General features: G+C 31.2%; 2 protein-coding genes and 1 long non-coding RNA gene across 3 annotated transcripts in view; 2 read left to right on the top strand and 1 right to left on the bottom strand.

Moving 5' to 3' along the window:
- The first annotated feature begins 470 nt into the window (after window positions 1-470).
- LOC131619582 (bZIP transcription factor TGA10-like) lies at window positions 471-1,766 on the top strand. The gene is made up of 4 exons (XM_058890667.1): window positions 471-1,052; window positions 1,189-1,287; window positions 1,493-1,567; window positions 1,668-1,766. The coding sequence occupies exons 1-4, from the start codon at window positions 1,008-1,010 to the stop codon at window positions 1,764-1,766; spliced, it is 318 nt and encodes a 105-aa protein (XP_058746650.1). The 5' UTR covers window positions 471-1,007.
- Window positions 1,767-1,858: 92 nt separating this feature from the next.
- LOC131617696 (uncharacterized) lies at window positions 1,859-3,312 on the top strand. The gene is made up of 6 exons (XR_009288659.1): window positions 1,859-1,902; window positions 1,987-2,064; window positions 2,139-2,214; window positions 2,491-2,557; window positions 2,740-2,963; window positions 3,050-3,312. It is a non-coding gene; the product is annotated as an uncharacterized LOC131617696 (long non-coding RNA).
- A 2,703-nt stretch (window positions 3,313-6,015) lies between these two features.
- LOC131621069 (dormancy-associated protein 2-like) overlaps window positions 6,016-22,238 on the bottom strand; it is an 88,916-nt gene continuing 72,693 nt past the window's right edge. Inside the window, exon 2 of the mRNA XM_058892278.1 lies at window positions 6,016-6,698. Within this exon, the coding sequence (XP_058748261.1) occupies window positions 6,304-6,698 (395 nt within the window). The 3' untranslated portion in view covers window positions 6,016-6,303. The remainder of the gene's footprint in view (window positions 6,699-22,238) is intronic.

Raw genomic sequence — 22,238 nt, 5'->3', positions numbered from 1 at the left:
TCTGACAAACAACTTTCTGAGCGGAACAACTCCAGCATGGATGCTGAGCAGCAATCAGCATATGTCAGCACATTTTCTTGGTTTTTTACCTCTAATTGCATACGGTTTACTCACATGTTGGAATTTTGGTGTTACACAAGCACACCTTTTATTTCTGCTCTTCAACATAGGTCCAGACAATGCCTCGATGCAATTGATCAAATGGGTGCAGCAGTCCAGGTTTAAATTGATCAAATGGGTGCAGCAGTCCAACCTTACGGTGCTTATGGTAAGGCTGAACTAACTTCATACTAATAGAGCAATTAGAGCAGCTCACTGTCCGACTTCAATTCAGGTCAGATTAGTACTTCATCATATGTTTTCTGATAATCATAATTCTATCCCTCCCCCTGCTCTGCATGTTGTCTGTACCTTTTATAATGATATTCATATTTCATGAATGATTTCTTCTCTCTCTCTCAGCCCTAGATACAGATATGTATTCTTTTATTTGTTATATGCTTTGGACTCCAAGTCAAAATGATGAATAAAAACACATATTATATTGGCTTCTGTAATGATCACAGAGTTCTCGTCATGTTAATTAGGCTGAATGACAAACTGAACTTGTCAAAGCCATATGTAATGTATGGTGTTGTGATACCCTCAACCATAATTTGCAGGTAATTGCATAGATTTTAAATAATAATTTCATTGGCATGTAGTGATCACTTGGTAGAACTTGGATATATATAGTGATCCACTATGCCTATATATATAGGCTGCAAACTTATAGATTTTATATAATATAAAACACAACCATGTCTATCATATTGATGTTTATTGGAGTATTATTATCTTCCACTGCAGTAGAGTTTATTTTCTATCTAATATAGTGTCTCTTCTTGTGTAATCATTTCTCTCTTGATTAGTATATTTATGTTATACACATATTTACGCAACAATTATTTAATGCTGCTAAATTTGTTGCATTTTTGTGTGTTTATGCAGAAAATTCAACATCAGGAATGAGGCCACCAACTCTTAACATTTTTCCTTCTGAGCCTATGCATGTAGAGCCATCATCTTCCAACTCAAATGTGTAAATAATTACATCACGATCAATTGTGTTACAATTGTGTTACATAAGTACTTCTCTTTAATTTTTTGCTACACTTAATTAAAAAGTTTTTTGTTATTTTTTTATAGGCTAACATGGAGTTACTTTCTCCGGAAACAAGTGGATCAAGGAAAACCAATCTACCAAAACAAGTCTTCTCTGGCTCTGAACCATCCAAAACTGTCAAGGTATGTACTCAAAATCAATATATTAAACAAATATGTCTATAGACTATATGTTAGATTATATTTTTAATAAAAATGGAGAAGACCAAGAATAAAAATTTGGTAGCATAGCATCTTTGAGCTAAATTATTAAGCTAGTGATCAATTATTGCTAGATGTTTATTATTATAATTATTTTGTTTATCTAAATTAATCACCTAACTTATAGCAGCCAGAGAGAAATCATGGTAAGGGTCCAACTTCAAGTTCTGAACATGAAGGACCTAAAACACCAGATCCCAAGGTTACTACAACTACTCTCTCTCATGATTTTTTCAATCTTGTTACTATTTTTTTTTCTTTCTGGTTTATATGTTTATCTAAATTAATCACCTAACTTATAGCAGCCAGAGAGAAATCATGGTAAGGGTCCAACTTCAAGTTCTGAACATGAAGGACCTAAAACACCAGATCCCAAGGTTACTACAACTACTCTCTCATGATTTTTTCAATCTTGTTACTATTTTTTTTTCTTTCTGGTTTATATGTTTATAAAATGTTATGCATTGCATTGAACAGGCACTGAGAAGACTTACTCAGAATAGAGAAGCAGCTAGAAAAAGCAGGTTGAGAAAAAAGGTAAATAAATCCACAAATTCCATATTTATGTACAGTTTTTCACACTCTTTATGAATAGCATATTTCTTTATTTCTCTTTCACAGGCATATATTCAGCAGCTTGAGTCAAGCAGAATCAGGCTTAGTCAGATGGAACAAGAGTTACAACGTGCTAGAAATCAAGTAAGAAACAAAAAGAAATTAAAAAAAAATCATTTTTTGGAACCCAAATTTAAATTGCATGATTCTATTTTTAGGGCATGTTCTTTGGTGGAGGTGCAGTCATGGGAGGAGAGCAAAACATTCCTATCTCAATGAACATCATTACCTCAGGTCTATATATTTTTGAATTTTTGAATGATTCTCTATAGTTAAAATTTTGTTTTGAATGTAACTCCCATGTTTTTGCAATGATGCTTGCCTTCAGCAATGACAAGAATACACATAATCCTATTTTGGTGGAATAAGATAGAATTTGCCTTGTTATACCTAGGGAACCTCTGTTCAAGATCATCATCCTATTCATATTGTCTTTCTCAATAGTGTCTTTTCTATCTAATTCCTCACATTCTTATATAGTGTTTTTTCTAATCTAATATTTATTTTCAGACATCTGGAGAATTATCTGCAGCCTCACCAGAGAGGTTGTCAATGGCATCTCATGGAAATGTTCGTGGTAATTGAGTTCATAATCATCTATTATATTCGTGCTTAAGCAGCTATTTCGAAGATTGGCTTTTCAAACACGAGGAACACGGGAGGACTAGTGTTGTAGCATGCCTGGTATGTCTTCATTACTAGTTTATGGATCATATAAATTCCATTTGTGATACTTATATTATCCATGTGATATATCAGGGTATGATTTCACTCTGGGATGTTGACTCTGGTCTGGCACAACTTCGCAAGTGCTTTCCCATGAAAGATGTGTATGGCATGAAATAAATAAATGATTTTTTTGGTGGATATGCAGTATAAAAGTCTCTTAGAACCTGAATGTTTATCATCATTGACACTTTCGACGCTTTCCGAACTGCCCAACAAGTGGTATCAGAGTCATGGTTAGACTCGTCAAAACCGCGGTATGGTTACCATCGATACACGTGGCTCTTTCTTGTAATAACACTTTCTTGTAACAATTTCTTGTGTCTTGTTTTTTTGCATACAGAAAACAATTGCTTCTCCAGGGCGTGGTATTTTGGCCATGGATGAATTCAATGCTACATGTGGAAAGCGGTTGGATTCAATTGGACTAGAGAACACCGAAGCTAACCGTCAAGCATGGCGTAAAATTATATATGGAGAAAGTGTTATGACTTAGTTAAAATATAATTTTTATGTGTATGATTTTATAATACTTGAAATATTATGACTGTACATGATTTTGTATACTTTTTGGTTAATATTAAAAATATTTTGACTTAGTTAAAATATGATTTTTATAAGTATGATTTTATAGTATTTGCAATATTATGACTGAAAATAAAATATAACTAAATGGTGTTTATGAAATAGGGTGTAAATAGATATAATTGCTCATTCATAAATGGCGTATTTACACCCGATTTTTACTAAAATAGGGGGTAATTAAGAACATATTTACACCCAATTTTTTTTAAAATAGGGTGTAATTAAAACATAATTAAGCCCAATTACACCCGATTTTTATTAAAATAGGGTGTAATTAAAACGTAATTAAGCCCAATTACACCCGATTTTTATTAAAACAGGGTGTAATTAAAACGTAATTAAGCCCATTTACACCCGATTTTTATTAAAATAGGGTGTAATTAAAACGTAATTACGCCCAATTACACCCGATTTTTATTAAAACAGGGTGTAATTAAAAACATAATTACGCCCAATTACACCCGATTTTTGTTAAAAATAACGGGTGTAAATTCGTTAGACATTTCTCACCCTGTGGATATACACCCGATTTTTATTAAAAATAATGGGTGTAAATTTAATAAAAAACGGGTGTAAATTAACATTTTTGTACTAGTGATTAGAAAATGAGCGGGTGATTCTCTGGGATACTATGTCTTGAGATGTGGTTAAGGTAAGTATAAGTTTAGTTTTTGAACTTTCCTTTTTTGTTTGTCTGATTAAAAATGTGTTGTGTGTCGTTTTTGTTTGTGTTCTTAAAATTAGGTGTTGTGTTGCTACGATTTTTATGATTCAGAGATTGATATTGACGAGTTTACTCGTCCTCCAAAATACAAATCTATTATACCTTTAAAATTTAATTTTTTTTTAAAGGTGCAAATACGAAAGGTAGTTATTTATCCCCCCAACACAAGATTGAGACCCTTATTCCTCAAGCAGATCTAATACAAAGATTGAGTGATTGTCAAAGATATGTCAGAGTCCATTGATATGAAATTACAACATTGATCTAGAGCATTATGAAATCATTTTTCTTTAAAATAGGTGTATTATGGATCTTTTCTATGGTATTGATTGACTTGACATATCCATAATACTATTACGGTGCACACAAATTTATCTTTAGGGTGGTGTTAATTTATAGTCATTGCTCTCAAATATTTCCTTCATCTCACAATAGTGGTCCTCTTTAAGATTTTCACACTTTTTAATATAATGATTAATTTTGTTGATTTAACTGATAAAATGAATGCATTTACTCAAATACCCTTATTAATAATAGATAGTGAAGTGATTACATGATTAAAATACAATAAATAAGGGTAAGTTAGTGGAAAAAATAATAAATATCACATTGGTATTCTAAAATGACAAATATTTTCAGACAGATAAAAATAAGAAAGAGGACACATATGGTGAGACGGAGGGAGTAATTTTAATGTTAGTACTCATATTAAAATTTGACTTTTACTTTGACATTTAGGTACATGCATAAGCTTTGATAGAAAGAAATAAATATGTGGAAGGATTTTTTGACCCATATAATATTCAATATACAAGACGTAAATCAATTGAGTTTAAAACTTACATACAAAATAAGTTAATACATAAAAAAAAGACCGTTACCTAGTACCGTTTATCAATTCATAAATGTATATAAATTTGTGTTTCTTATTTAATATACGGTTTATCCATTATTTATTATTTTGGATGTTCATGAAGTGGTCATTGAGAATTAATAATTATTCGTCATAAGTAAAATAGTGTAATTATGTTATGCTCGTTTAGAAAAACTATTTGATTCAAAGATAAAAGTTATAACGAGACCATAAGTATAGTGTAATTATAGTCAAATGTTCACATTACCTTTGAAATTTTTTTATTTATGTTTAATTTATTTTAGGATTAAATAAGTTTTTGGTCCCTATAAATATCTCAATTTTGATTTTTAGTCCCTATAAAAAAAGTTAACTTTTAGTCCATATAAAATTACTTTTGCACTCACTTTTAGTCCCTCTACTAAAAGTGAGTGCAAAAGTAATTTTATAGGGAATAAATGTCGATTTTTTTATAGGGACTAAAAGTAATTTTGGTAATTTTATAGGAACTAAAAACATATTTAACCCTTTATTTTAATATGTTGACTCGTAAAAAGATAGAATATGTGTTTGTTTTTAGATATAGAAAGACCAAATTATTTTTTTTAAAATGTGTGGTATTATTTGTCACATGAGTTTAATGAATATGTACTGACAATTGTAAAATAGTTTTACACTGTTATCCAATGAGAACATATCATTCTACAATATATAAATTGTTTAAAATTTTTAATATAATTTGACAAAATACATAATCGTCATTGGTTGACAGTGTAATTCTGCAATATATAAATTATTTTATATATTGACACATATACCTTTTTTTCCTTGTCACATTTTCTAAATCTTAAGCGCAGTTTTGCTTTTGTGAGTGTTTTACTATTGAGAATACAAATTACATTTCTTACTCAAGTATATAAAAGATAATTTCATGAAAAATACTTTTTTAAAAAAATCTTTTTCAAATAACTTTTTAATTGATAAATTTCTTTAGACAAGACGACGATGATATTTGATAATTGATATATTAAACAGTGACTCATTCGTAACTTTATTTCGAAATCAAAGTCATTACCACATATATACACAGTGATAATGATTTTACAAACGATTAATAGAGATGTGAAATATCTAGTGGGAAGATAAATAAATCAGAAATGCTAGTTTGACACCCAATCTTACACTTACACCATGAATTATACCATAAATCAATACTTTTCAGTTTTTTAATAATTTTTTCTCCAATATTCAAATCTGTGCAAAGCTGAATTCTTTGTATTTCTACGGTGTAAATTAGTTAGGCGTAGAAATCTGATGTAAGTATAGCATAGCTCTAAATAAATACATAACCTCAAACTACCGCTTTTGTTCATCCCCAAAATTATTTAGTCTTAGAAATTTATTACACTTAAAATATGCATGCACGGTGATATAATCAGTTACCATTGTTTGAAACCTCTCCACCAAGGTAACCAACACCATTACCGTAGCCTCCGCCATTACGGTAACCACCGCCATGGTAACCACCATTGTTTCGACCAGTACCGCCACCATGGTATCCACCGTAGCCACCATTGTTACCCTCGCCTCCGCCTTGGTATCCACCATTGTAACCCTCACCTCCGCCATGGTATCCATCGTATCCTCCATGGTAACCACCGTAGCCTCTATGGTGGCCATCATAGCCTCGGCCATAGTATCCAAAACCACTATTGATTCCGTCATAGCCTCCGTTACCACCATAGCCTCCGCCATAGCCTCCGTAACCACCATAGCCGTCGTAACCAAATTGTTTGGCATCATTTACTTTATTTGACTTTTCAACAACCTCTGCAATTACAACAATATGTTAAATTTATTTCTTAAACTATTTGATTCTATATGTAAGTAAAAAATCTCCAACATCAATAAAGGCTCGCAAGAAAAAAAAGACTACAACGAATTTATATAAATTTTAATAAAATAAATATGTACTCATATTTTGGAGACTAAATAAAATAAATAAATGTATAGCTATCTCACCCTTTTTGTTGGCATTAGTGGAAGTGTCAGTTAAGTCCCTAGCTGACACCTGTGAGGAAATAAGAAGAACCATGGCCAATAGGCCAATAATTAGGAACGATTTTTGAGAATCCATTGTACTGAAATGTATAATTTAATAGTGAAGGATGAGAAAAATAGTAAGGAAGTGTGGTCTTTATATAATGGAAGGAAGTGGGAGTTAATACGGAACAAATACTTAGTAGTTGGGATGGAGCTAATATGTGTTGATTAAATCATATCTTTAAATGGGAAGTGATTGTTTGTTGATCTTGATTGATTTTAAATAGTAACGTTTGGAGGATATGAAATGAAGCACTGCAGTTGTTATGTATAATGTGTGTTATGTCTACATGCAATTTGAGGAAATTTATTGTTTAGATATCAGAATGCTTCTAGCCAACCTAGCTATTTAGACATTTATATTCCTAAATGTGTATGTTATTTAGTCATTCTCGAATAAATTTTTATTAATTGTTTTACTCATAAATTAAAATTAAAAAGAAAACAACCATTTATATAGGAGAATATTTAGATACAATTTTAAAGTATTGTTCATACTTTTCTCCAATAAAAATATGTCAAATGTATTTAAATATTCTTTCAAGAGTAAAAATAGGAGGAAGTTGCATATTTGTTTTCATTGGAAAAAAGTATTTAAAAAGTATTTATACACTAGTTATATTTATTTTCATTGCAAAAAAGCATGGAATTATATTTAAATTTTTTCCATAAAAATATTAGCAATTTTAACACTTTGAAAAACTATTTAGATTTCGATTTGCTAACGTATGAAAAAAAACCCACAATAGAGTAATTTTTTAACTAAAATCTATCTAAGTAAAAAAAGCAAAAATTTATCTTGGGCAACTAACCAACAAAGATAAAAGCTCTGTTTGGTAAGACATGTTTTCGAGCTTATAACTTATATCTTATGTCTTATAAGCTCATATGATAATGTAGACCCGTTTGGTAATGATCTTTTCATCACGAGCTTATTGCTTATTTTACTAGCTTATAGCTTATTTTCCAGACGTTATTTCAAATAGCATTTTAGCTTATGTCTTATAACTTATTATTTTTTCTTCCTTTTTATCCTAATTATTTTAATTAAAATCCATTTTTAACCCTTATAATTTATTTTAATTTAAAATAAATAATTATATATTAAATATCTTTTATGTCATTTTACATTTATAAGTTAAGTAAACCGCTAATTTTACCAAACACTTCAATTAACTTATAAGCTATCACTCTCAAGCATCTGTTATAAGTTATAAGCCATCAGTCACAAGCAATAAACTATCAGCTAACTTATCAGTCAACCGCTATTTTTACTAAACAGACCCAAAATCTACTATATATTCAAGAAAAACAATATTTCAAGAATAACAACATTTTAGTGGTTAGTGGCACATTCTCAAACTAACACTATTCATGAAGAAAAAAAATATCAGAATAAGTCATTTTTATTAACATATTCAGAATAACCTCTCTTCACAAATATATAAGAAATAAGCAAAGCACAACAACAAAGCTAACATTTCTAAGAGGATAGAGTGAGTTACATTCGAAAATGTGATGACGAAGCTTCGCTCGAGTTTGGTTGAAAAAGTTGATGTTGGAAGAGATGATGGAATTTAAATTTAGGGTGTTTTGATGAAGAGGAAAACCACCTAGGTTTATTTAAGAAAATGGAGATGAAACGAGGAGTGTATTCATACAAAAGAACTTTCACATTGCTTATAAGGTACAATCGAGGGAGTAGATTAATTTGAAAAGCGTCATATTCTAGAAAATTTAAGCAAATGATATTTCCCATTAGTTGGGTAAAATAACCAATGAAAAAGACAATTTAAAACAAATATAGAAGAATAAGGTCCATTTAAAACAGGGTAATTTAAGTAAATAATTTAAAGAAATTTTGATTCTAAACCATTAATTTAATTTTCTTGTATCATGAATATTTATTTTCTATCAAAAAATATTAAATATTCGTGATTCAAAATAATTTTAAAAAGAGAAAAGGGTATCGCGTTAACTGAAAAATGTAACCTTTAGTCCCTAAGCACATAAAAAAATAAACAAAAATAAAATTAAATACAATTACAAGATTAAAAACGAGGTACTTAATAGATCTTGTCCATCGAAGGTTAGAAAAACTGAGGGAATAGATTTATTTTTTAAAAAAGCAATTAAACATGCCGCACCTCAAAAATATACCTTGGTTAGTTGTTAGACAAGGTGAAAAATTTATCATAAAATATATTATTTTTAGTAGTGTATTGACTTACATGTGCTATCTCTGAACAACGATCAACCCACTCCAGAGTCTTCCTTTTATGGGTGGCCATGAAGAGCTCGTCATGATCGACAGATCACTTGAGCTTATTTTCTTATAAGGACAATATATATGGTTGCAATGTATATCAAATATAATACATGTTATCACATTGCAAGTACAAATATAATACATACTAATTCAATAGCAATATGATGATGAGCTCTATGACATGTTGTATAAACTTCCCCACCTTTACTTTTTTTTAAAATTACTAATATATTAAAGAAAAATAAAGATACAACAAAATACTGAGGGGGCAAAACCTAACTCAGTCAAAACATAACAAAAGTAGTTAGTATTCCAAACAATATACAACTATTACAATTGCAAAGAAGTAAAAACAAACACAAACACTACCTAGTGAACCTGCGTACAAGAACGAAACTAGATAGCAAAAGAAAGATGTTGTGTAAGTCTTCACAAACTTTAATTTATGTATGGTGTATGAGTTGACCGCCAACACGAACCAATTCACGTCCCAATAACTCTCTGCAAAAATCACAAAAGTCACATCAAGCATAATAGCTATTTCAAGCTAAACAAACCAAAATCACAACGATCGAACCATAACAAGAAACGGCAGCGACAAGGTTTAGAAAGAGAACAAAATTGTCGTTGTGGTAGCATTAACCCAAACACATTGATAACTGTAGATCTCAACAAATCTGAACAAATCTGAAATCAAAAGCAAGGCTCACCACCACCAACCACGAAAACTGAAGGAATCCAATAACTGCACGACAGCAACAACTCTTCGCTCGAGAAAGCATTTACAGCCTCCAGAAATCTAATACTCATACTCCGACACCAGAATCTGATGATGTGAGCAAGCTAGCTGAGTGAGAGAGTGAGAGAAGAGCAAAACTACCACTTACCGGCAGTGCTGAACAGAGAGAACCCAATATGTGACACCACACGACTGCGGCCGCATGAAGACCAACAACGGACAACTCCCAGGAGACAAGGTGGCACGGAGGAAGGTCCTCATCATACCACCAAAAATATAGTTACATACTGGAGCTGAATATTTGGATTTTGGGGAAGAGAAAATGAAAGTGCTGGCGGCGAGAAAGTTTTGCTCGAAGAGAGAGAGAGAGGAGAGCGTTTAGGGTTTCCCTAGGAACCACTGCCCCACCTTTACTTGATGCTCCACTAAATTAATTTTGTGTTGAGAGATTTTTCAATTCATCTATTTCTTGTTGGTTAGGAAGAAACACCCATGCATTGCCCTAAAAATTATATCAATTGATTAGTCAAATTAATTAACTTAATTAGAAACATTATCAAATTAAATGAATTCTATAATCAATTAATTTACTAACTAAAATAAAAAAGAACTAATTTGAAATAGAACTAGAAAGGGGTGTGGAATTAAAAATGGGATTGCAATTAAAAATTTGGACCCATAGAAAGCCCAAGTTCTTCTTCTTTTTTTTTTTAATTAAAAAAACTTAGTTTAATTAATAAAGAAAAAACTATTTAAAAAAAAGTAATGCCAAAAAATTGTGTTACAGCTCGGTGTTGTCGTTGTTTGTCTGCAGGTGGAGTAAGAATCTACTCCATTTCTTAAACTTCATTTTTTTTCATTACTATAGTTTTGTGTGTATATTACACGTATTTCTAAGACATATGACACATATTTATTATTTATTTAACTTTATGTACATAAACATAGTAATGGACCCTCCATTTCTTTTTAGGAAATGAAGTGGGAAGATGAAGCAAGGTTTTGTGAAGGAAGTGTACAAGATTTTGGCATAATTTCTTTGTTGCTTTTCCCCTTTCTAACAGTGCAGTTTAGAGAGTTTAAATAGGTGGATGAATGTGAAAATTGAGAGAAAGAGGATGAAGTTAGTGAAAATCTGTTAGAAATTTTTGTTGAGGTTGGAAGGAATTTGAAACGTGCAATCCGTGTGAATGTAAAAATGAATTTGTGAACCATTGATTAAGTGGAAGGAAAGGTGTAGATTTGATGTAATTTGTAATGTAAATGTTTGTTTTGAAATATGAATTTGTGATGCTCCCGTAGGAAAAACATGTTTAGAGAGAGAAGCTCTCTCTTCTCTCTAAAAGCAGGGTTTTCCTCTCTTGGTGAGAGCCGCCGCCTCCTCTCTTGTAGAGGCTTCTCCTCCGTCATCGAAGCTTTTCCCCGCCGGTATGGTGGCACTTTCCTCCTCAATTGTGGTTCTCCCCTCTATACGGTAAGTTTTCGTCCCTTTTTTCTCATTCCTTTGAAACACTTATCCATTTTAGATCCACACTGTTTTCTTCCTCCATCCCCCATCAAGTTTTCCCTCCTCTCTGCCATTAACCATCAATTGTCTGAAACCCCAAAATCATTTCCACCAATTGAGGGGTCAAGCTGGTTCGGTCATGAATACCGGCCTCCACCAGAGCCTCGACCACTAAAAGATATAGATCTCTTGAGTTTATGTGCGTGTGTTTCTGCATTAGATTGTATTATTATGTTTGTGTTGTTCTGGTCTCTGGTGTTTCTTGTTTAATTGCTTTGCTATATTGTGTGTTTTGTTCTTAAGATTAGTTTGTTGTAAGCTTGTGTAACGCCCCGAATTTAATTAATTATTTAATTAAATTAAATCAAGGATTTATTCGTTGGAATTAGTTGAAGTCGAGGTTTATCGGTATTATTCTACAAACGTAATGGATTAATATGTTGATTTGAGAAGTTAAGTTATGGTCAGATTAATAAGTCGGATTAGTCAGAGATGTACAATTGCGAGTTAGTATTGTTAAAGTTATGGATCGATGATAAGTGTGGAATATTATTGGAAATAATATTCGGTTATGTTGTGTGGTTAATTATTTATGTGTGTTATTCGGATTAATTGAGTAATTAAAGAGATATTATGAATTGGGCCTATGTGGAAAGAATATAACACAATGGATGGGGTATGGGTTAAGCCCATTAGTGATAATGATAGTAAGAGTTAGGGTTTTAGAGGTTTGGTCTCATAACTTATTTTGTGGAGAAAGAAGAGAAAGCTATGGCATGAAGAGGAAGAGCTCCATTGAAGGAAGTGAAGCTTTTGCTAAGGTAAGGGTGGGGTTCTTACTCTCTAAGGGTTGGCATGATTATGTTTATGGTGGATTAGATTGTATGTTATTCTCCATGGAAGTTGTGTGTAGAGATGTTAGGGTTTATGAACAAATGCATGAATTTATGATTTGAAATGTGTTTTAATTGATGTTTGATGATGTTATGATGTTAGAAGACCCATAATAGGTGTTATAATTGTGTTTATAACATGTATTCTATTGTTATTCGTGATACTTGGTGTTTTCCAACTTGATTGGGTTGAGTTTAGGGGTTTTGGGATGGGTTTCGTATGCTGTTTTCTGTGTTTGGGGTTTTCTGAAAATCGCCAGTTGGCGCCGCGAACTTTGTTGGCGCCGCGAACTTCCTGCCAGAAACTTGGGAAGATTTGGTTCACTCAGTTTGCGCCGCGAACCCTTGTTAGCGCCGCGAACTACTTGGCAGAAAGTTAGGAATATTTGATTCGTTCAGTTCGCGCCGCGAACCTTGTTGGCGCCGCGAACCCTGTTTTACAGAACTTTTTCTAAACTTTGAAATGATGTAACTTTTGATCCGTAACTCTGTTTTAGGCGCCGTTCGAAGCGTTGGAAAGCTAACGCAATGAACTCTACCATGATGCAATAAAATGATCCATATGATATCGTTTCCTATTAAGTTTATTAGGATTAAGTGATGAACTATGTTTTGTTAACAAATGAAGTATGCTCTTTGCGATGAATTGACATAATTGTGTTGTAGTATAACTTGATGTATGTTTTCTTATGATGATACAATGTTATTGAGATGATGATAAGTACCTTCCTTATGATGAATGAGATAGTGATGTATGTGATGATATGCATGATTAATAAAGATGTTGTATGCTATATGCGATTAATTGTGCGTATTTGATATGTATGAGTCGACGATGATGCCATGCGATGACTTAACAATATATATATACATATATATACATATATATATATATATATATATATATATATATATATATATGAAATTGAATATAACGTATTATGATGATTACTTGAATTAAGGAATATGATGAATGTGTTGATGTTGTTGGCAATATGATGAATCGTTGATGTTTGTTATAATATGATGAATTTGTGGTTGTTGTTAACATGATGAATTTGTTGTCGTTGTCGCTAGTATGTGGAAATTGTTGTCGTTGTCGTAGACCCTATGGTCAATGTTGATAATTTGTATTGTGATGTATTTTGAGGTGAATTATTGTTGTATGATGATGCAACATAGTGACGTGATTGAGAAGTGATGCATTCTTATGAATGATGATGATTTTGTTGTTGTGGAAGTTCGACATTATATTGATAATGTTCGATGGTGATTTAGACGATGTTGTGACGCATTAATTATGTGTGTTGTGTTTGTGTGGATGTTACATTTATTGAGTCACATCCATTGCATAAAGAGACGATGGCCTTAATGGCAAAAGCGACTGTGGCCTTGATGGCAAATAGCGACGGTGTGCCCAATGGCAAATTTTGAGACGGTGGGAGTTTTACTCCAAATGGTACCACATGCATTTGCATAAGTCGAGTCACATGTGAATTGCATTTGAGTCTTATTTGATTATGTTCGCGGTGATGTGTTGACTTGATGATGAAATGTTTGTCATGATGTGTTGGAATCTTACTTGTGAATTGCATAAATTATCATGGTTGATTGTTGAGATTGATGCCATATCATGAGTTGATTAGGTGATTTGCATTGTTGAGATGATGATTTGTTTGTTGTGACATGACGATATTATAATTGTGAATTTGAATATGTTGTCTCAATTGATTAATGACATTATTGCTGTTTTTTGAAAGTTGTATTATATTGATAAGTTATTTTGCGATGAAAACATGTTGTGAGATGTTATGTGATGTGAAGTGGTGAAATTATGTATGGTCTATATCTCCTATATTAATTATCATGCATTACTTTATATTGTAAGATATCTCACCCCTTTGCTGATATTTCCCCTACCATGGGAAATGGACATGTACTCAAGATTAGTCGTGGAGGTCCGAGGTTATTTATGTGAAGTCTTGATGTTTCTTTATGGCAAGTCGAGTCAGTGTCCTTTGCTCTGATACGTAGCACTCGGGGGGATTAGTCGATTATTACTTGATTGTTGTATTCTATGATGACATTTGTGTTAAATTGAATTGAAAGGTGTTTATAAGTTTAAGTTGTAAGTGGTGAAAGAAGTGTTGTTCCGAAATGCTATGTATCTTTATTAAATGAAATATAAGTATGTTTGTTTGGTTAAGTCGAATTGTGACATCCCATCTTTGATGAATATTTTTTAAATGCACTCTGATTTTCGCTTATAATTACGGGGTAGATTTGGGGTGTTACAGCTTGCCCTTAAGGTGTTTGTAGAAATGTCTCAAAGAAGCTTGGATGAAGGAGATGTGTTAAGGAATGAGACTCTCTCCAGGGTTGTTGCAAATCAAACTCTTCCTTCCGATCAACAATGGATTCCTCTACAAAGTGTGAGTTTATTCAATCATATGAACCCGTATAATCGAATTGCGCGTGATAAAGCTAAAGAAATGATCCGTAATTGGATAGACTTAAAGATTGTGGTTCTAAAACTCACACGGCTCGTGTGGAAGAATGTTGTTTGGTTGCTTGGATTAAGGATTTGGAGTGGTACCTCCCTATTGGTTTTGAATTTCTCAAAGGTTTTTTATTTCCATAGCTTATTTGGCTTAATTATTAATGTTGATGTTAAATTGTGGTTGGGGAATGTCCTAACACAATATCTATGTCTATGTTTGTACTCTCTTTTCTTCATCTAGTAAAAGAGATTTTTAACTATAAAAAAAAGAAATATGAATTTGTGATTCAAAATGAAGTTGTAATTCGGATGAAATTTTCAACGTGGCTTTCTTACTAATACAGCAAGAAACGTGACTGTTATGTGATTCCAAAAATGCATACATGACTTGCTTGGCTCTAGAAAATGGCTTCAAATGTGGCTCAAAGTTTGGTCAAGTTGGCTTGCAAGATAATACTTGGAATTGGCTTGATATTGTTATGAAAATGGCTTAAGATCTTTAACTTTGGCCTGAAACAAAACATGAACAAATGGTTTATGAATTGGAATAAAATGCTTGAAAATAAATTATCAAATGAATTTGAATATCATCATTGAAATAAAATTTAAATCAAACTTGATCTTCAAATAAATTGAAATGAACCAAAAATTTAAAAGTATAAATTGCACTTTAAGTATTTTGATTTGGACCTTAGAAATTTTGACTTTAAAACTGACCTTTGACTTTTTGAATGATGCATATAAGAATACATGATGAAGTTTAAACTGTAAAAAGTATATCAGAAGAAACTATTGAGTTTTGTTCAAACTATTTTTTAAAAACAGATTGTATAGGAATTCTCAAGTGTCGTCATGAGTGAAGTTATGAAAGTAGAGATACTAAAAGTTTAAATGTTAAGAAATTGCATGTGATGTAGTTATTTAAGCACATTTGTATATATCGAATAACATTGACGAATTTTAACCTTATTTATTTTCTCACAAAAGACTTATAAAGAAAAAGTTTCCCAAGATGAATGAAAAATGATTGTTGAATGAGTATAACAAGAGTTTCATATATTAGTCTAATAAAATGATTTATAATGATTAAAGGGCCTAAATTAAATGTAACAACTTGTAATAAATATAAAATTTGGAAAATAGGGCTAAAAACATCTATCCATATAGATTTTATTATCTTATAGAGGATATGAAAAACTAGAGGAGACAATGATAAAAAGAAAAAAAAATAGTTAGAACAATAGTTGGGAGATGCTTTACTAAAGAATTAATTTCAACCCATATCTACCTTCACGCCATGGAAAATGGAAAAGAGCGCGAGAAAGATAAGATGGCAAGTTCACATCAGAGACTACATGTGTAGTTGATGAGAGGATTGTAAGTCGACTATTTTTCAAGAATATTAATCGTAGGTATTTCACTTAGGTAACAAAATTTTATTTGTGTTGTAGGATTCACCGGTTTAAAAAGTCAATGTCGAAGCCTTTGTTCTATAACAACACCATGGTATATATTGGTATTAGTTATTAGAACAAAGGAGCTTGGTGGGTAAATTCGGGGTATTGAAAAATATATTATTTTGAATTATTATTTTGGATCATTTTCAAAGAGAGAATAAATGCGCCAGAAAATAATTGTAAAACTGGTTGGTCCGAAGAAGTAGGAAATATTAGAAAAGGAATGGGTGAGTGTAATTTTGGATGTGATTGAGGTAACTATAAGTTTAGATTGGGAACTTCCTATTTCATTTGTCTCGTTAAAATTATTTGTTATATATTGTCGTTGTCGTTGTTGTTGTTGTTGTTGTTGTCTGTGTTCTTAAAATTATGTGTTGTGTTTCTATTGCTTTTATGATGTAGAGATTGACATCGATGAGTATACTCATTTACCCAAATACAAATCTATCAAACCTTTCTAAGAATATTGTTTTGGATGGTGCAAACACGAAACATAGTTGTTAAGCCCCCCAAAACAAGATTGAGACCCAATCTTCCTTAACCATATCCAATGAAAAGATTGACAAGGGCGCTCAAAGATATGGTAGAGTCCATCAATATACAATTACAACATGATCCATAGTATTGTGAAGTTATTTTTCTTCAAAAGAGGTGTATTATTGATCTTGTGCGGTGTATCAATTGGCTACCATATCCACAATACAATTATGGTGCACATTAGTTTATCTTTTAGGCTGATGTTAATTTATAATAATTATTCTCAAATACTTTTAATATCAAGAATCACATCAAATTTTGACTTTTATTTTAACACTTAGGTACATGTATAAGCTTTGTATAGAAATAAATAAATCATATATGGAAGAATTCTTGAACCCCTGTAGTATTCAATATTTAAGGTGTAAAATGGAGATTCAAATTTACATACGAAATAACTTAATTCAAGAAAAACAAGTAATTGTTACTTAGCATTGTTTATCAATTCATAAGTATACATGAATTTGTGTTTTCACTTACACTACTCTACAAAAAAAGTAAGTATTACAATGTCAATTTTACAAAACAGTTTTTTTAAGGACCGCGGTGTCATCTATAAAATCAGTAGCCATGATTTTTATTTATTTATTTAATTAAAAATAATTTACATGTTACCACAGTTGGATAAAGCAACCATGGTGAAAGTTCCTAAAGTTCACGAGTTCGGATCTTAGCGCCAACAATTTTGTGATTTCTTTAATAATATATTGATGACTTTCTTTTTTATTTATTTTCAAGTAAAAGTAAATGTAATATCACCATAGGGATCGCCCCAACTGTGGTGATATCAGTTACCTATTTTTATTTTTATTTTCACAGTAGCGCTATTCTTTTTTATTTATTTTTAATATGGAAATATTCCACATTTCACTATGGTTGTTTGAACCAATCATTGTGATATATTTCGCCCTTTAATGTTAAAATTTTTAATATTTAAAAATTGACAATTTTTATAAAATTTAATTAAATAAATCATTTATCACTAAGGTTGATTCAAACAAGCGGGGTGAAAATTGTTATTATGAAACATGAAACATAACATACCTTGTTTATTCATTTAAAAAAAGTTCATTTCATCACAGAGAAACCATTCAACTCTATTACATTCAAAGCAAGTTGAACCCATATTTTCATCTTCATTAACTAAACAAAATAGGTTATCACTATCATTCATTCTTTGATTAACGTACAAAGCCATCACTATTGTTCGTTCTTGGGGTTCCCTTTTAGAAATCAACAAAAAATGTTATCACTATCGTTCGTTCTTGGGGCTTCCTTTTACAAAGAAACAAAAAACAAAGTTAGAGTAGGAATACAAACAAAGAAGACAAAACTCGTAATAAGAAGCTCTTTTACTTATTCATCACGTTTCTGGAACGTAAACTACTCACCATGCATACGGTAAATTTATGTTCTTTTTGTTGATGTTTTTTTTTAGTTGTTGATGTTGAATGTTTATGGTTGTTGTTGTTCATGTTTATGTTATTGTTTCTATTTATTTTCTTTGTTATTTATATTATTGTTGAATGTGTATGAGAAACACTACTTGCATTGTCAATAGAAGGTGGGTGCACCATGGGAGGTGGGTGCACCATGGGAGAAGTGGTCAGTGAGGGAAATGAGAGTGACTCAGAGGGTCTGAATTGAGCTTTTAGTGCATCATGAATAGTTTGATATATTGCTGAAGAGGGACACTTATGTTGTTGTTGAATAATGTTTATGTTGAATGTTGTTGTTGAATTTTGTTATTGTTGTTATTGTTGAATATGTATTAAATACATTATTGTTGTTGTTTGTATATATTTTTTTTTTAATATTGGTTTAATGTTTTGTTGTTGTTTTTGAACATAGATGGACTCTTGATCTAGCAACAAAACACATACAAATGATACTCATATAAATGATTCTCGTACAAATGAATCTCCAACTACAGAGGGAACAAAAAGAAAAAAAACAAAGAGGTGCTACAATGATGGTTCAACTCTATAACAGATATCCGATCGAGTTTAATCCCGTAACTTGGACATGATATGGTAAAAGTTCTTCGCTTCTTAGGAGTTATTTTGTGTTTTTTGGACGTAGAAAAATGATTATTTTGATTGATGATTGGACCCAAGTATCAAAAAAATGTGAAAGAAAGAATATGGACAAACGTTAAGGTATTAAGTTGAATTTACATGATTCGATAGTATTTTTATAATTACTAATATATACTTATTGATGTAATTGTAGTCGACTTTTGAGTTTATTGATGATGGTATGTTGAAGAAAAAGGGGATCACTTATGCTGGTGAGCGTTGGAGGGGATTTAAGTCACATCTCACGGGTAACTATATTACGAATCTAAGGGTTGATCTTAAGGATCCAACTGTGAAATATAATTTTAATGTAAAAAAGGATTGGAAAAAGTTTGTAAAGTCTTGTAGTTCTGCTAATTTATTGATTAGTATAGTAATCTTATTTTATGATAATTGTATGCTTATTCATTATAGATAAAACCATGCAAATTACTATTTTCACTATGCTTATAATAAGTTAATGTGAATCAGAAAAGCTAAACAAAGCAAAAAAAATACGTCCATAGATTGTCTCGTGGGGGTTACAGGAAACTCGAGGAAAAATTGATTAATGAATAAAGACAACAAATGAGATCTGATGACTCCATGAGTTGTGATAGTTGCCCATCTTCATCATCAAAACATGAGACGTGGAAGAGGGCTCGACAAAGACCAGCTGGAGGGTTCACTTGGGATGTCTCACAAGTAGTCGTTGATAAAATTATAAGTATGATTTGTTGTGTGTTGTGGTCGTATACATGGTGTTGAGAAGGCATCAGCCTATTATTTTGGTTTGGTACATCGAGAAAAAATTTACACCTGCAAAAGAAAGAGATGGACGAGATTGTTGAGAAGAAGATAGCAAGTGAATGTGAATCACAAAAGAAAGAGTTAGAAGATTTAGAGGTGGTGTACAATAAGAAGTTGGAAGATACGTTAGCACAAGAGCGGGAAATTTGCAAGAAATAGATGGTTAAGTAAGTTGAGTTATGTGAAATTAATTGTGTTAGCTGGATAAATAGGATTTTAGTGTTTGGACAGAAATGTAAGATATATTATGTTGAATCTGTTTTGTGTTGCTGTTATTTTTTACGACAGACAGATTGGATGGTAGCCGCCAACGGTGTACAAATGAAGATGATGAGAAACTGTCTGTAAGAGTTGTTGTATGTGGTGCAAGCATAATAGGAATTTGCTCAGCCGCCCATACAGATATCTATAGTAAAATATTGGTTCCTTTTGAACATTCAATTAATCAATTGGTATGTCATGCTATAGATAAGAAAGATATAATTCGTCTTTAATTAGATCATGATCGAGAGTTAGAGGCTTTCTATGTCGATCCTAAAGATTTAATGAATTTTATGTTTGGAAGTGAGTGGTTGGACATAGGGATACTACAATTGTGGTGCACGTAAGTATAAAATTAAATATCTCATTATTGAACAATCATCGTGTTTTTATAGAACTAATTCCTCACTTATTTTTTGCATTTTATTTAACCATTTAGGTATCTTTATGGTGTTTGTATAAAATTAAATAAATCAAATATTTATGGATTCTTGAATCCATTTAATATTTGATTTACAAATATTTCTTCAAAAGTGATAGAAACATTTATATAATCATGATTAAGTGGAGGAAATAGAGATTGTTAGTTAGCACCATTTATCGATGAATGAGTAATTTTAAAATTTTGGTTTCTATATTATAGTTATTATATGCATGTGTAGTTATATATCCATGAATTGTTTAAATTTATAGACGAGAAAACAAAAAGGAGGATACGAGTGTGGTTTTTTTGTCAAGAAACACATGTTAAACATGGTTTTTGCTGACATTGTTGATTTTTGGGATTAGATATATATTTACAATAACACTTTAATGTTTAAGTTTTATATTATTTCAAATCATGTGATCTTCAATTTCCTTCACTTTTTTATATAAATAGCTAACGAAACTACACTATTTTCACAAGAAGACTTTAAAGACGTTCGTACAAGTTTGACATTTTGCTTCAATGCGAATTATATGCAAGGATTATCACACGTGAGTTTGTAATATAATTTATAATATTTTTGTGTTTGATGTAAATAATATTTAGGTTGGTTATATTTTGGTATAGCCATATTTTGTAATTATACATGTTGGCTATTTTTTTAAGTTTGATGTAAATTTATTATAGCCATATTATGGTTACAAACATCATATGTTTATTTGATGGTTATGTTGTGGTAAAATATGGTAGATACTAAAAAAAGGGTGGTATATGGAATAATTTAAAAATAAATAAAGTATTTCATCATGGTTGATTAAGATGACTGTGGTGATAGGTAAAGCGTCAATTATTATATATCATGCTATGATTGGAAATCGAACCCATGAATTTTATATATTTCACCACGGTTGTTTGAGATTTGTTATAACTAGTGCACAACCTATTTTATGATTACGGTCACACGCCTGTGGTGGAAAGCAGCTTACTTACTACCACCACTACCTAACCACGATTGGTCAACCGTGATGGTATCTCTTTTTCAACCATGGTGAAAGGGCTTTTACGTGGTAGTGTTAATTAATATTCAACTTTCTACCCATTACTAATTATTCTAAATGTTCATGAAGTGGTTTAGCAATTAATAATTATTTGTCATAAGCAAAATAGCCTAATTCTATTATGCTCGTTAGGAAAACAATTTGATTCAAAAATAAAAGATATAATGTTACTATTTGTAATACTATTTGATCACATTACTATTGAATATTTTTATTTATGTTTAATTTTTTTCAACATGTAGAGTTGTGGAGTGATACAATGTATGGTGTAGTTTTAAAATAGAAAGCTTGGATTTATTATCTTAAAAGTACGTGGTATTCTTTGTGATATTATTTTATTTTTCGCTAATATATTAATTATACTTTTTATGTGTATTAATCACTATATAAAAATTGTTTGTAGACGAGGCATTGTTGATTCATGGAAGGAAGTAATCACTTTCCATATGCAAGCAACTTATTTATGATAGTTGTTAAGTAAAACGATTAAGTTTGTTTTTTTTTTATTGTAAGCAAAGTTAATGTTATTGTTGCGGTTAGCTAGTAAAAATTTTAAAGTTGTTATTGTTGTGAAGATTGAAGGTTTAATATTGTTATTGTGTTATTTTAATTTATGTCTTGTTCAAATTATATGTGTTTAACTACTATATGAAGATTTAAATGATGTTCATTCACGTTAAATAGCTTGCTTCCTAGAGTTTTTGATTTACAAGCATATTAATTTTTTTTGGTTGTTGTCTTGTTGATTAACC

This window comes from Vicia villosa, linkage group LG7 (genome assembly GCF_029867415.1).
Source record: "Vicia villosa cultivar HV-30 ecotype Madison, WI linkage group LG7, Vvil1.0, whole genome shotgun sequence".
Classification (NCBI taxonomy): Eukaryota; Viridiplantae; Streptophyta; class Magnoliopsida; order Fabales; family Fabaceae; genus Vicia; species Vicia villosa.
This window is presented reverse-complemented; position numbering and strand designations above follow the sequence as displayed.

Bases quoted from the DNA above. Each gene is read 5' to 3' on its own strand.
- LOC131619582 (XM_058890667.1), top strand. From the start codon at position 1,008: ATGAGGCCACCAACTCTTAACATTTTTCCTTCTGAGCCTATGCAT. The intron at 1,053-1,188 runs GTAGAGCCATCA...ATTTTTTTATAG, and splicing joins TTCCTTCTGAGCCTATGCAT to GCTAACATGGAGTTACTTTC. The intron at 1,288-1,492 runs GTATGTACTCAA...CCTAACTTATAG, and splicing joins AACCATCCAAAACTGTCAAG to CAGCCAGAGAGAAATCATGG.